The following is a 16,875-nucleotide window of genomic DNA, read 5'->3' on the forward strand; positions in this document are numbered from 1 at the left end:
TGTCGTAATGCCCAATTAAATCTCACTGTACTTATCATGACATGTATGTGCATTGTTATGCCCTCTCTATTTGTCAATTGCCCGACCGTAATTTGTTCACCCAACATGCTTTTATCTTATGGGAGAGACACCTCTAGTGAACTGTGGACCCCGGTCCATTCTTTAATACTGAAATACAAATCTCTCGCAATACTTGTTTTTACTGTTTTCTCTCGCAAACAATCATCTTCCACACAATACGGTTAATCCTTTGTTACAGCAAGCCGGTGAGATTGACAACCTCACTGTTTCGTTGGGGCAAAGTACTTTGGTTGTGTTGTGCAGGTTCCACGTTGGCGCCGGGATCTCCGGTGTTGCGCCGCACTACATCCCGCCGCCATCAACCTTCAACGTGCTTCTTGGCTCCTCCTCGGTTCGATAAACCTTGGTTTCTTTCCGAGGGAAAACTTGCTGCCGTGCGCATCATACCTTCCTCTTGGGTTTCCCAACGAACGTGTGAATTACACGCCATCAAGCATATTTTCCGGCGCCGTTGCCGGGAGATCAAGACACGCCGCAAGGGGAGTCTCCACTTCCCAATCTCTTTACTTTGTTTTTTCTTGCTTTATTTTATTTACTACTTTGTTTGCTGCACTTATATCAAAACACAAAAAAAATTAGTTGCTAGCTTTACTTTATTTACTGTCTTGCACTCTATATCAAAAACACAAAAAAATTAGTTACTTGCATTTACTTCACCTAGTTTGTTTTATTTACTACTGTTAAAATGAGTAATCCTGAAGTTGAAGTTCGTTCGTTTAAGCAACAAGGGGGAGAATGTTTAAAAGATGCTTGGTATAGAATTAGTGATGCCCATAATAGGTGCACTAAGAAACACTCCACCACTATCCTACTCGGGAATTTTTATGTTGGTATCTCTAGTTGGAATAGATATGTTCTTGATCGTCTCGCGGGAGGTAACTTCCTAGGCGCTCCCGCTTTAGAAGCTAGTTGCATTATTGAGAGTTTATTTGGAACACCACCTGTTAATGAAACTAAAATTGAAACCTCCCTTGAGGATGTTATGAAAAAATTGGAAACCATAGAGAAAAATTTTAGTGTTGAAACTAAGTTGGAGATGTTACTTGATAAAACTGACAAACTTGATAAATCCTTAGGAGGAATTGATGAAAGAATTAATGTCCTAGGAACTTGTGTTGACCATGATAATCAAATTAATAGGATTGGCGAACTTGAAAAAGCTATGGGAACCTTGGGTTCAACCTTTTCATCTTTACAGTTTAGAGAGAAAGCTTATGTGGGAAAGGAGCAAAAGTTTATGTATGTCTCTAAAGTGCCTAAACCAAAGAAATATTATTATAGGCCTAAAATTGACAAAGCCCTTAGTACCACTACAAATGGGGGAGCTTATGATATCAATGCTCCATCTCTCGATAATACTTGATATACACTTTCTGCGCCTAGCTGAAAGGCGTTAAACAAAAGCGCTTATGGGAGACAACCCATGTTTTTACTACAGTATTTTTGTTTTATATTTGAGTCTTGGAAGTTTTTTACTACTGTAGCAACCTCTCCTTATCTTAGTTTTATGTTTTGTTGTGCCAAGTAAAGTCTTTGATAGTAAAGTAAATACTAGATTTGGATTACTGCGCAGAAACAGATTTCTTTGCTGTCACGAATCTGGGTCTAATTCTCTATAGGTAACTCAGAAAATTAAGACAATTTACGTGAGTGATCCTCAGATATGTACGCAACTTTCATTAAATTTGGGAATTTTAATTTGAGCAAGTATGGTGCCCTAATAAAATCCATCTTTACGGACTGTTCTGTTTTGACAGATTCTGTCTTTTATTTCGCATTGCCTCTTTTGCTATGTTGGATGAATTTCTTTGATCCATTAATGTCCAGTAGCTTTATGCAATGTCCAGAAGTGTTAAGAATGATTGTGTCACCTCTGAACATGTTAATTTTTATTGTGCACTAACCCTCTAATGAGTTGTTTCGAGTTTGGTGTGGAGGAAGTTTTCAAGGATCAAGAGAGGAGTATGATGCAATATGATCAAGGAGAGTGAAAGCTCTAAGCTTGGGGATGCCCCGGTGGTTCACCCCTGCATATTCTAAGAAGACTCAAGCGTCTAAGCTTGGGGATGCCCAAGGCATCCCCTTCTTCATCGACAACATTATCAGGTTCCTCCCCCGAAACTATATTTTTATTCCGTCACATCTTATGCACTTTGCTTGGAGCGTCGGTTTGTTTTTGTTTTTTGTTTTGTTTGAATAAAATGGATCCTAGCATTCACTTTGTGGGAGAGAGACACGCTCCGCTGTAGCATATGGACAAGTATGTCCTTAGGCTTTACTCATAGTATTCATGGCGAAGTTTCTTCTTCGTTAAATTGTTATATGGTTGGAATTGGAAAATACTACATGTAGTAACTCTAAAATGTCTTGGATAATTTGATACTTGGCAATTGTTGTGCTCATGTTTAAGCTCTTGAATCATATACTTTGCACCCATTAATGAAGAAACACTTAGAGCTTGCTAATTTGGTTTGCATATTTGGTTTCTCTAGAGTCTAGATAACATCTAGTATTGAGTTTTGAACAACAAGGAAGACGGTGTAGAGTCTTATAATGTTTACAATATGTCTTTTATGTGAGTTTTGCTGCACCGTTCATCCTTGTGTTTGTTTCAAATAACCTTGCTAGCCTAAACCTTGTATCGAGAGGGAATACTTCTCATGCATCCAAAATCCTTGAGCCAACCACTATGCCATTTGTGTCCACCATACCTACCTACTACATGGTATTTATCCGCCATTCCAAAGTAAATTGCTTGAGTGCTACCTTTAAAATTCCATCATTCACCTTTGCAATATATAGCTCATGGGACAAATAGCTTAAAAACTATTGTGGTATTGAATATGTACTTATGCACTTTATCTCTTATTAAGTTGCTTGTTGTGCGATAACCATGTTTCGGGGACGCCATCAACTATTCTTTGTTGAATATCATGTGAGTTTCTATGCATGTCCGTCTTGTCCGAAGTAAGAGAGATCTACCACCTTTATGGTTGGAGCATGCATATTGTTAGAGAAGAACATTGGGCCGCTAACTAAAGCCATGATTCATGGTGGAAGTTTCAGTTTTGGACATATATCCTCAATCTCATATGAGAATAATAATTGTTGCCACATGCTTATGCATTAAAGAGGAGTCCATTATCTCGTTGTCCATGTTGTCCCGGTATGGATGTCTAAGTTTAGAATAATCAAAAGCGAGAAATCCAAAATGCGAGCTTTCTCCTTAGACCTTTGTACGGGCGGCATGGAGGTACCCCATTGTGACACTTGGTTAAAACATGTGTATTGCAAAGATCCGGTAGTCCAAGCTAATTAGGACAAGGTGCGGGCACTATTAGTATACTATGCATGAGGCTTGCAACTTGTAAGATATAATTTTCATAACTCATATGCTTTATTACTACCGTTGACAAAATTGTTTCATGTTTTCAAAATAAAAGCTCTAGCACAAATATAGCAATCGATGCTTTCCTCTTTGAAGGACCATTCTTTTTACTTTTATGTTGAGTCAGTTCACCTATTTCTCTCCACCTCAAGAAGCAAACACTTGTGTGAACTGTGCATTGATTCTTACATACTTGCATATTGCACTTGTTATATTACTCTATGTTGACAATTATCCATGAGATATACATGTTACAAGTTGAAAGCAACCGCTGAAACTTAATCTTCCTTTGTGTTGCTTCAATACCTTTACTTTGATTTATTGCTTTATGAGTTAACTCTTATGCAAGACTTATTGATGCTTGTCTTGAAGTACTATTCATGAAAAGTCTTTGCTTTATGATTCACTTGTTTACTCATGTCATTACCATTGTTTTGATCGCTGCATTCATTACATATGTTTACAAATAGTATGATCAAGGTTATGATGGCATGTCACTTCAGAAATTATCTTTGTTATCGTTTTACCCGCTCGGGACGAGCAAGAACTAAGCTTGGGGATGCTGATACGTCTCCAACGTATCGATAATTTCTTATGTTCCATGCCACATTATTGATGATACCTACATGTTTTACGCACACTTTATGTCATATTCGTGCATTTTCTGGAACTAACCTATTAACAAGATGCCGAAGAGCCGATTCTTTGTTTTACTGCTGTTTTTGGTTTCGTAAATCCTAGTAACGAAATATTCTCGGAATTGGACGAAATCAAAACCCGGGGTCCTATTTTGCCACGAAACTTCCGGAAGACCGAAGAGGAGTCGAAGTGGGGCCACGAGGGCCGCCACCATAGGGCGGCGCGGCCCGGGCCTTGGCCGCGCCGACCTGTGGTGTGGGGCCCTCGTGTGGCCCCCCACGTTGCCCTTCCGCCTACTTAAAGCCTCCGTCGCGAAACCCCTGATGCGAAAAAACCACGATACGGAAAACCTTACTGAGACGCCGCCGCCACCAATCCCATCTCGGGGGATTCTGGAGATCTCCTCCGGCTCCCTGCCGGAGAGGGGATTCATCTCCCGGAGGATTCTTCACCGCCATGGTCGCCTCCGGAGTGATGAGTGAGTAGTTCACCCCTGGACTATGGGTCCATAGCAGTAGCTAGATGGTTGTCTTCTCCTCATTGTGCTTCATTGTTGGATCTTGTGAGCTGCCTAACATGATCAAGATCATCTATCTGTAATGCTACATGTTGTGTTTGTCGGGATCGGATGGATAGAGAATACCATGTTATGTTAATTATCAAGTTATTATATATGTGTTGTTTATGATCTTGCATGCTCTCCGTTATTAGTAGAGGCTCTGGCCAAGTTGATGCTAGTAACTCCAAGAGGGAGTATTTATGCTCGATAGTGGGTTCATGTCTCCAGTGAATGCGGGGGAGTGACGAAACCCCTAAGGTTATGGATGTGTTGTTGCCACTAGGGATAAAACATTGATGCTATGTCCGAGGATGTAGTTATTGATTACATTACGCGCAATATTTAATGCAATTGTCCGTTGTTAGCAACTTAATACTCGGAGGGGGTTCGGATGATAACCCGAAGGTGGACTTTTTAGGCATAGATGCGGTTGGATGGCGGTCTATGTACTTTGTCGTAATGCCCAATTAAATCTCATTGTACTTATCATGACATGTATGTGCATTGTTATGCCCTCTCTATTTGTCAATTGCCCGACCGTAATTTGTTCACCCAACATGCTTTTATCTTATGGGAGAGACACCTCTAGTGAACTGTGGACCCCGGTCCATTCTTTAATACTGAAATACAAATCTGCTGCAATACTTGTTTTTACTTGTTTTCTCTCGCAAACAATCATCTTCCACACAATACGGTTAATCCTTTGTTACAGCAAGCCGGTGAGATTGACAACCTCACTGTTTCGTTGGGGCAAAGTACTTTGGTTGTGTTGTGCAGGTTCCACGTTGGCGCCAGGATCTCTGGTGTTGCGCCGCACTAAATCCCGCCGCCATCAACCTTCAACGTGCTTCTTGGCTCCTCCTGGTTCGATAAACCTTGGTTTCTTTCTGAGGGAAAACTTGCTGCTGTGCGCATCATACCTTCCTCTTGGGGTTCCCAATGAACGTGTGAATTACACGCCATCATTGTGCAGGTTCCACGTTGGCGCCGGAATCTCTGGTGTTGCGCCGCACTAAATCCCGCCGCCATCAACCTTCAACGTGCTTCTTGGCTCCTCCTGGTTCGATAAACCTTGGTTTCTTTCTGAGGGAAAACTTGCTGCTGTGCGCATCATACCTTCCTCTTGGGGTTCCCAACGAACGTGTGAGTTAGACGCCATCAAAGGGCTTCTCATGGAAGGGTGGTCGGAGGCGGTGTCGCACGGACATCGACATAGATTAGCAGGTCGAGGACATGGATAAAGACGAGCATGTCGGTCAGGACGGGAACGGAGATGAGCAGGTCGAGGACGGGGAGGCATGCATCCCCTCCGTCTCCGTTGTAGCATCATCTCAGGATATGGAGGAATCGGTGACCGACCGACATATGTGGCGACCGCATGGATCCAAAATATGGGAATCACTACCGGAGATGGAGGGGGCACTAGTAGGAAAAGCCTCATCAGTGGCGCACCAAAAATGGATTCTGTGGCGCATGGGAGGTACGCCACAGAAACTTCGCCACAAAAATAAGATTTCTGTGGCGCACCGGCCCATGCGCCAGAGAATTAAGGTTTCTGTGGCGCACTTGTTCTTAGGTGCGCCACAGAAAAGCGTGCGCCACAGAATTGGTTTTCGGTGCGCTACGGAATTTGCTTGTATTATACACGATTTTGTGCTGCCCGCTATACACATGCAGTTTATAGACAATATACGGGTTATATACGAGCAACATTCAGATATAATATAAATATCATGTACATTGCACGAGATATAACATAGACATCATCATCACATTACTTAGATCCCGATCGAGATACATATATAGTGGCAAGTGTCAAATGTTTTGCATACAACTCTTAATTCATACAAAATTCACAATTTCGAGATACAAAGTAGTCTTCATCCGGTTCCTCCGTTGCTCCCTCATCTCTACCCACCAGGCTCGCTTGCATCGGGGTCTTCATCCAGTTCCTACTATGATGAAAATGGAAGAAAGTGAGACCAACAAGTCCGATGCACAAGAGAAATGGAATAAATGCCTCATACATTGTTGGTCAACACAAATATTAACATTCAGGGACGGCGTAAGTGAGACCAAGTCCGATGCACAAGAGATTGATATTTGTGCTATCTTACCAGGCTCACTTACACCGCCCCGAGTGTACGGTGACCAAACATTTTAATCATCGGCATTTTGAAAATCTCAAAGCAAATGGAATGACAAAATGGAATAAGTGCCTCATACATTGTTGGTCAACACAAATACTATGGTCGGAAACCATAATTGCGAGTATACACCGCAAGTATACTTTGTAGAAGGGCCCCCTTTCCCGGCCGCCGTTCCGTGAACGGGTGCTTGACGACACAACGACGCCGATCTGCCTCTCCGGCGCGGAACCACGGCAGTCCCTCGCCGTCCAGCTGAACGAGTCCTTGATGCAAAGACCGTGCCGGCCTGCCCGAGCATTATGCCGGGCCGTGTTGCCGCGCTTCGAGCCGTGTGTCCCGCACCTCGCACTCGTTCGCCTTCTTGCCCGGTGAACCAATAGACCGATCGTTGCAATAAGGAAACCGATGACGGCCGGTCGCAAGATTAAATTGCGATCGGCCGTCATCGGCTTCCTTATTCCAACGATTAGTCTAGTCGTTCACCGGGCAAAAGGCGAAGAGTGCAGGGCGCGTGAGACACGGCCTGAAGCACGGCAATGGGGTCGGCATGATGCTAGGGAGGCTGGCACCATCTTTGCATTAAGGACTCGTTCACGTCTTGGACGGCGAGAGAAGAAAAGTGGTGATGCGTCGGAGAGGCAGGTCGGTGTTGTTGTCTCGTCAAAGACTCGTTCACGGAACGGCGGCCGGGGAAAGGGGCCCGTCTACAAAGTATATTGCGGCGTATAGGTGACCAAACATTCTAATCATCGGCACTAAAATGGAAGAAAGAGCCAAGTGGTATCTCAACTAGATATCATATGCCTCATACTTTGTTGGTCGAAATAAATATTAACATTCCGAGATGGGGTCAGTGAGGCCAGGTAGGATGCACAAGAGATTGATATTTGTGCCATCGCACCAGGCTCACTGGCCCCACCCCAGAGTGTACAAGTGACCAAACAATTTAATCATCGGCACTAAAATGGAAAAAAGGCCAATGCAATTAAGAAGTAGCTAGCTAGTATGAACTAAATGGAATGCCTCATACTTTGTTGGTCGAAACAAATATTAACATCCGGGGATGGAGTAAGTGAGGCCAGGTAGGATGCACAAAATATTGATACTTGTGCCATCACACCAGGCTCACTTGCTCCACCCCGAGTGTACGAGTGATCGACCAACCATCTAATCATCGGCAAGTACAAAAACACCAACAAACCAAGCAACCATGGTGACATAAGTCAAGATGCTCAAACACACATAGCATGCATGGAGCGAGATGCTCCAAAGGGATTATTCATCACTTGGTATATAGACCAAGTGATGCTGGCAAAAGAGAGGCCAATCAAGAACCGAGTAAATCCAGTAAGTGATAGATATGCCTAAACAAGCAACAACACATAGCATATCCCAACTAACCAGATGAGACAAGTCTTGGTAGCCAACTTAATCACCTAGCACCACCTAGCCTTTTAAAACCATCAGAAATAGTCCATTTTCTTCAAAGGATACCACAATGGCTTTCATTTACATGATCCCCTACTATGGATATCTCTATTTTCATCAAAGCCAACAAGAAATAGAAATTTATCATTACTCAGTTGAGTTCAAAACAAAGCTGGGGTACCATAAGGGATTACTCATCACTTGGTAGTAACCAGAGGACATTAACCAGGGTACCATAGTAATTTGGATCATAAGGCATCAATTAAGGAGGCAATTAACCAGGGACAAAGGGAAACATTTGATGATCCAAGTAAGTGCATGACACTTTGAGCTACCAAGAATAAAGGCCAACGAGTGGATAAACATCCGCAAGCAGCTCACACACACATGCAAACACATGTGTTGACAGTAACTAAACAGCAGAAGAACACCACCAGATATTCATGGGTACTTAGGATCAGTAGGGAATTGATAAAGTACAGTGAGGAGCAAGCATACCATCAGAAACTGTTCATTTGAGAGAAATAACATCGGGGTAATGTTAAAATGTTTGTCTCCATATTTGGGAGACATTTTTAATATTGGAGTCTAGCTAATGGAAATCAAGAACTAGTCTTGATCTCCAAATGGTGATTAGAGGGAATTTATTCATCTTAAGCAACATTAGGGACAAATGGGATCATGCAAGGGACTTGGGTCATTTGGATCATAAGGCATCAATTAAGGAGGCAACCAGGGACAAAGGGAAACATTTGATGATCCATTATCATAGGCAACAAAGGAGCAACTTTTTCCCCTCTAATCTAGCTAGAGTCCTTAAAAGAAATCCATCATAAGCATGGTCAAATACACATATATAGCATGGGGCGGATGCTCCAAAGGGATTATATATTCATCACTTGGTAATTTGGAGAGCAAACAAGCAAGTAGCCATATCACTCAATCCAATAATATAGTAATTTGGATCATAAGGCATCAATTAAGGAGGTAATTAACCAGGGACAAAGGGAAACATTTGATGATCCAGTAAGTGCATGACACTTTGAGCTACCAAGAATAAAGGCCAACAATGGATAAACATCTGCAAGCAGCTCACACACACATGCAAACACATGTGTTGACAGTAACTAAACGAGCAGAAGAACACCACCAGATATTCATGGGTACTTAGGATCAGTAGGGAATTGATAAAGTACAGTGAGGAGCAAGCATACCATCGAAACTGTCCATTTGAGAGAAATAACATTGGGGTAATGTTAAAATGTTTGTCTCCATATTTGGGAGACATTTTTAATATTGAGTCTAGCTAATGGAAATCAAGAACTAGTCTTGATCTCCAAATGGTGATTAGAGGGAATTTATTCATCTTAAGCAACATTAGGGACAAATAGGATCATGCAAGGGACTTGGGTCATTTGGATCATAAGGCATCAATTAAGGAGGCAACCAGGGGACAAAGGGAAACATTTTATGATCCATTATCATAGGCAACAAAGCAGCAACTTTTTCCCCTCTAATCTAGCTAGAGTCCTTAAAAGAAATCCATCATAAGCATGGTCAAATACACATATATAGCATGGGGCAGATGCTCCAAAGGGATTATATATTCATCACTTGGTAATTTGGAGAGCAAACAAGCAGTAGCTATATCACTCAATCCAATAATATAGTAATTTGGATCATAAGGCATCAATTAAGGAGGTAATTAACCGGGGACAAAGGGAAACATTTGATGATCCCAGTAAGTGCATGACACTTTGAGCTACCAAGAATAAAGGCCAACAATGGATAAACATCTGCAAGCAGCTCACACACACATGCAAACACATGTGTTGACAGTAACTAAACAGCAGAAGAACACCACCAGATATTCATGGGTACTTAGGATCAGTAGGGAATTGATAAAGTACAAGTGAGGAGCAAGCATACCATCAGAAACTGTCCATTTGAGAGAAATAACATTGGGGTAGTGTTAAAATGTTTGTCTCCATATTTGGGAGACATTTTTAATATTGGAGTCTAGCTAATGGAAATCAAGAACTAGTCTTGATCTCCAAATGGTGATTAGAGGGAATTTATTCATCTTAAGCAACATTAGGGACAAATAGGATCATGCAAGGGACTTGGGTCATTTGGATCATAAGGCATCAATTAAGGAGGCAACCAGGGGACAAAGGGAAACATTTTATGATCCATTATCATAGGCAACAAAGCAGCAACTTTTTCCCCTCTAATCTAGCTAGAGTCCTTAAAAGAAATCCATCATAAGCATGGTCAAATACACATATATAGCATGGGGCAGATGCTCCAAAGGGATTATATATTCATCACTTGGTAATTTGGAGAGCAAACAAGCAAGTAGCCATATCACTCAATCCGACAAAGTAATTTCGTCGAGCACTTTGTGCCCGCACGGGAGAGGAAGAGGGAGGGGAGGGGAGAGGTGGAGCTCACCGACGATGCTGTTGGAGGAGGGGCCGGGTAGAGGAAGAGGGAGGGGCCGGGTAGGGGTGGAGGAGGAGGTTGGCGATGATGGCAGGGGTGGAGGAGGAGGAAGACGCGGCGGCTCCTCCTCCTTGACGCGGAGCCGGCTCCTCCTCCTCCATGCGGCGGCCGCCCCTCCTCCTCCACGCCGCAGCCGGCTTGTGCCGGTGGCGGGGATGGGTGGAGCGTGGCGGCATGCGGCCCTCGCGGAGGAAGGAGGCGGCGACGGCGACGGCGACGCTCACCATGGAAGGCGGCGGCGCGCGGCGGTAGGGAGAGGAAGAGGGGTGAGGAGGAAGTACGGGCGGGGGGGAGGGGGTACGGTTGGTTATAGAAGGCGCTATTTCTGTGGCGCACCAGCACAAGTGCGCGACAGAATCACTTATTTATGTGGCGCACCAGAGCCAGTGCGCCACAGAATCACTTACTTCTGTGGCGCACCAGAGCCAGTGCGCCACAGAAACACCTACACTAATAATTGGTGGTGGCAGGGTGTGGGCCCCACATAATTTCTGTGGCGCACGGCGTAGTAGTGCGCCACAAAAATAGCTTATTTTTGTGGCGCATTCTTTCTCGTGCGCCACAAAAAATCTTTCTGTGGCGCATTTCTGCTGGTGCGCCACAGAACTAAGCTCCGCCTATAAGCATTTCCCTACTAGTGGGGTAATAAATGAACGGAAGAGAGAAGGGAAAAATATAGTGGCAATGACTGCCTGAAAATAAGGACGCAATTCGGACTACCAAATATAGTGGCAGTGTGCCCTAGCTGACAGGACATACTAGTCGCGTGTCCCAAGGTAGGCTTGTTGCGGGTATGTTCTGGACCGAGTGCTGCTAGGGCCCACTTAATGGTAGCATGCACAAAATATTGTACGCTACCAGTAAGCCCATACCAACCACGTAGCCATGTCCATCACGCTACCAGTAATAACAGCCACGTGTGGGAAATAAGGCATGCTACCAGTGGGTCTGGTCTGGTCTGCCCAGCCATTTTCCTACTAGTGTGTAGTGCATCAGTAAAGAGATGTAGTCTATCCTCATTAGTTAATATTGATAGGAATGGTATTAGGTTTGGAATAATTAACCTTTAGTCCAGATGCAGTACCAAAGACCTAGACTAAATCTTTTAGATGTTGGAGTTGTTGCACATTATCCTGCACTATGATGAGTGTATCATCTGCATATTGTATAATAGGAAAAATTCTAGAGCACTTTAAAGCCAAGGGCTTAATCATTAAATATCATTCTACATAAATTCATTCAACATGGGTTGTAGAACATCTGCAGCCAGAACAAAAAGGAGGGGAGAAAGAAGATCTCCCCGCCTCACCCCTCTTTTACATTTGAAAGTCGGACCAGGGATCCCATTGAGTAGTACAAAAGATCGAAGTAGCATAATTAGGAATTTTCTGAATTCATAGGCACCATTGATGACCAAATCCTTTATCTTAAAGCACAACCATAATGAAAGAATGATCCACTTTGTCAAAGGCCTTTTCAAAGTCGAGCTTGAGGGCAACAAATTCCTTCTTTGAATTGTAGAAGTGATGTAAATATTCATAGGCCCAGGCTACACAATCTTAGATAGGTATGGATTTAATAAAGCCATATTGATAATGATACTCTTAATTAGAGTTTGAAGTCTACTGGAAAGTAACTTTGTTAAGAGTTTCAGAGTACAATTCAACAGAGGGATATTCCTAAAGTCATGACTGATGAAGCGCCATCGTTTTGATGCAACACAGTAGTGAAAAAACTATTGATACTTTGCAAACATAATGTTCCCTGATAAAATTAGTCTGAAAGTTCATAGAGATCCTTCTTGACTCAGCATTAAAACCATCATGTCTTGGAGATTTTTTTGTTTGGAAAATCCTTTACAGCATTAATTTCCTCGGGAGTGAAAGTAGCTTCAAGGAAGGACAAGTTAGTATTGCCTTGTAGTAACTGAGCCATGTTGGAGATTCGAGTAGAAGAACCAGTCCGCCCTAGCCTTTCCTTGTATGCTGGAAGCAACAATGTAGCTTTCTAAGAGTGCTCACTAATAATGTCTCCATTGAAATATGTAGGAGTAGCAATGTGATTTCTTCTCTTCTCACTAGAGGCCATGGAGTGAAAAAAAATAGAATTTTCATCTCCCAAGATAACCCACTCTATCTTACCTCTCTTGTTCCAATATGCTAATTGCTATTTTACAAGAATAGGCAGGCGATTTTTCATTGCAGGTCTAAAAGTACTTTCCATGACAGACAAAATTTTGAAATTTTCAATGGCATGTAAAAGGGAGATAAAATAGTTTACATATGCTAACTTTTATTTAATTGAGGATAATTTCTTGGACCATGTCTTTAAATCCCTTCTCAATAATTTGAACTTTGAAGACATTCTCTTTGTTGCATCTGCATAGTGAATAGAGTGAGTCCAAGCCAACGCCACTAGTGGAAAGAAACCTTCCATGTCCATCGAGTTATTTTCAAATCTAAAAACTACTGTTTGAGAATGGAAGTTTCAATGGAGATAACACAAGGGACATGATCAAAAGCAGTCATTGCAAGAGGAAGATCTATTGTATTTGGGAAATTGGAAGTCCAAGCCAAAGAAGAAGAAAAACAGTCCAACCTTTGGAGCAGGGGAGCAGGGGAGCAGTCTGCATGTTGCTCCATGTGAAACTTCTATCTTTGAGAGGGATATCAACCAAGCCAAGATGACCGATGGCCTCGTTAAAAAGAATCATTTCATTGATATTAGCACCAGGTTTATTTCTATCTTGGGGTGATCTCATTAGATTAAAATCTCCCAACACAAAAAGGGAGTTTTCATGAGAGGGGATGTGTACATTGTGGATCAATTAATTGAAGAAATTCTAATTTCTCCTTATTTTGGTATGGAGTATATATGTTTGTTAGTATCCAATATGTGTCTACTTGTTAGCATGGAACTCTACAGAAAGAGCATATCTATTCTGGAATACTTCATGAGTTGTTATAGATAGTGATAATAACACTAGACTGGCCAACAAAAGGGACAAATAGAAAGGAATCAAACTTTCCAGGGCAAAATTTTCTAAGAAAATTAGGTCAGCAACATCCCTTTTTCTCTCTTGGAAAAAATTATATGGCAACCACTCTCATCAGTTTTATTAAAAATAAGAGTCCATTTGGCTGGATCATTTAACCCTCTGATATTCTAGTTCAAAACCTTCCAATAGATTTTATGCATTGGTAACATTGGTGGGTGTTGCAAGACTGAAAACCATAAGAAGGAATATCAAAAAAAATAGTGATGTTTTGGCACATGGGAGCATATGCACTCTTTATTTTGGAATGCATGCTACACATATTTTGAAATTTCAAAAAATTAAAACAAAAAATTGCACGTACATCTTCACGTGCTACGTGCTCACAAAGTCGTTTCATGAAAAATTAACTTATGGTATGGAATGTATAAAAACACAAAATTCAATGATAAAATAAGGCTTTTCAGAAGATAATTTTCTCTTTTTTACTAGACCAAACAAAATATTGATTCCTCATGAAACTTGACGAACACACATATATTATGAAGATGTACATATAGAATGTTTTGACAATTTTTTTGACATTATGAAATATAACTTTTTGGTAGAGGGAGCATATCCTCCCGGGAGCAGAGTTGAATTTCCGTATCAAACATTACAACCTTATCACATTGATCATTGTAGTGACATGACTCAGAATACAGGTGCCAACACATCAAAATACTTAAGAGGTTCTCTATATTAATGTAAAGTGCCATACATAAACTGATAAAGTTCTCAACATATACTCCCCCGTCCATTCATAGATGTCCGATGGTTCGTCTAAATTCGGATGTATCTATGCACTAAAGTGTGTCTAGATACATTTGAATTTAGACAAACTTTTGACATCAAAAAATGGACAGAGGTAGTAGATGAAAATATAGAGACCAAAAGGAAGCATGAGACTGTATAGAGAGACAACCATCATTTCTTCTTGTTGTTCTGCTGTTGGGATGCATTAACATTCTTCTTGTTGACCTGCTTGTGCTTCTTACAAGTTGGTACAAATGGATCAGCTTCATCTCCTCTATATCTTCTGGCTTAGAGATGCTAAACTTCTCACAACAGACTTCTTAAGTCTCATTTTCAATTATTTAAGGAAACAACCTATATGCAACCCGAGCCACGTTTCTAGTTTCCGAAAGTGAAAAATTGAAATGTGTGGTTGATCTAAAACTCAAGAAACTAAACTGTGTGAAAGATCGATGTTCGTTGGAACCTAGAGAATAGCGTGATCTGTTGAATTGATTGCTGAAGATCGATTTTGACTTGTTAATCAGTAAACTCTCACATGATCACATGCGTGTTTAGCTTAGCTAAATCACATACTACGCAGCATCTCAAAGACAAATGCGTATGATGTACGAGCAGATTTGATTAATGAGCCACTACGTACATGACTGCAACCACATCCACATGACATCACAACATTTGTACGGTACGATCAAGTTTAACTACTGGTACTAGTTGATCCACTACAATAAGAAACTGACAAAAAAGTTGTCTGCACTACCTAAGCATTTACACCGATGACGTACTAGGACTCAGGAAACCGTCTTGCGGACCGGCTTGGGTCCAACTGCCGCGATCAACGCCGACGTCTTCTCCTGGAGCAAGCGCACCACGTCCGCCATGGATGGCCGGAGCCCCGGGCTGGCATTGGTGCACCGCAGCGCGAGCGCCCCCACGGTGGCGGCCTCCTCCCTGTCGTACGCATCCCCCAGCCTCCGGTCCACCACGTCGGCCACTTTGCCCTCGCTGACCGTGGGACCGACGGTGGCGGTAAGCCGGTGTCCCGTCTCCGCGCACATGGCCTCCCGCCCGGTGACGAGCTCCAGCATGAGCACCCCGAAGCTGTACACGTCGCTCTTCTTGGTGGGCACGCCGGAGCGGAGGAGGTGCGGGTCCAGGTAGCCCGGGGAGCCCATGACGTGGCGCGCCGAGGCCCTGGCCGCCGTGGTGGCGGCGACCGGATGGACCGCGGCGGAGAAGCCGACGTGGGCGAAGCCGAAGTCGCAGAGCTTGGCGTCGAGGGTGCCGTCGAGGAGCACGTTGGAGGCCTTGATGTCGCCGTGGATGACCGCCGGGTCCCTGCTCTCGTGGAGGTACTCGAGCGCCATCGCCACCTGGAACGCGATGGCCATGCGCCGCGCCCACGGGAGCGGCGCCCGCTTCGGGCCGCCTTCCCGTTCCCGGTGGAGCCGCTCGTGCAGGTCGCCGTTCGCGGCGTACTCGAACACCAGGACGCCTTCCTCTGCAAGCACGCGGAAAGGAACAAGATCAGTCATAGATACTGTACAGCTCAATCAATCACCTCGTTCGTGTGTGATAATGCAAGAGTTGACCACAAGCATGTGGCCGGATGGTGACTGAACATGGGTGATTAGCAAGGTACCTCGTTCGTCGCAGTACCCGAGCAGGCGGACGATGTGTGGGTGGCGCACGGACACGAGCACGTCGAGCTCCTGGCGGAAGACGCGGAGGAGGCGCTCGCTGCTGCGCTGCACCTTGACGGCGCCGAGGCGGGAGGAGGAGAGCGACGCGAGGTAGACCGTGCTGAAGCCGCCCTGGCCGATCACGCGGGAGGAGAAGCCGCCGGTGACCGACTCGACCTCGGCCCATTCGAGCCGCCTCACCCGCCCGCTCTTGCCGTCCGCCGACGCGCCACCGGCGCCGCTCGGCTCGTCCGAGACGCGGGAGTCCGTCCGGCCGGTGTCATGCTTGTCGCGCTCGCCGCGGCGGAGGCAGTCCAGCAGGCCGCAGCCGTCCGGCATTGCGCGCGCACGCGGCCCGTGCCTGCCCGCCCGCTCGCTCGGCGGTGGAAGTTACGCGCGCGCAAGCCGGACGGGGAAGTCGTTGATGATGGAGATAGATAGATAGATCGGCAAAGGCTCTTTCTTGTTTCCCCTCTGGCCGCGCTTAAGAGATGCCAGTGTGGATCAAACAATGGCTAGTGGCGCCCATTGTTATATACTCAAGCTGTCAGCTGCACATAACGAGTGGGGCTCGACTAATCATTGCGCCTAAAGAAATGCCCAGACGTGCTTTGAGATGCGTGATGCTTCTACTTGCTGTCGTCACGGCCTCC

General features: G+C 44.0%; 1 protein-coding gene across 1 annotated transcript; it reads right to left on the minus strand.

Moving 5' to 3' along the window:
• Positions 1 to 15,185: 15,185 nt before the first annotated feature.
• Positions 15,186 to 16,561, minus strand: LOC124687495 (salt tolerance receptor-like cytoplasmic kinase 1). Its single transcript, XM_047221273.1, has 2 exons — positions 16,183 to 16,561; positions 15,186 to 16,041 (listed from the first exon to the last, which is right to left on the minus strand). The coding sequence occupies exons 1-2, from the start codon at positions 16,559 to 16,561 to the stop codon at positions 15,332 to 15,334; spliced, it is 1,089 nt and encodes a 362-aa protein (XP_047077229.1). The 3' UTR covers positions 15,186 to 15,331.
• Between the last annotated feature and the right edge of the window lie 314 nt (positions 16,562 to 16,875).

The sequence above is a fragment of the Lolium rigidum genome, chromosome 2, assembly GCF_022539505.1.
Source record: "Lolium rigidum isolate FL_2022 chromosome 2, APGP_CSIRO_Lrig_0.1, whole genome shotgun sequence".
Classification (NCBI taxonomy): Eukaryota; Viridiplantae; Streptophyta; class Magnoliopsida; order Poales; family Poaceae; genus Lolium; species Lolium rigidum.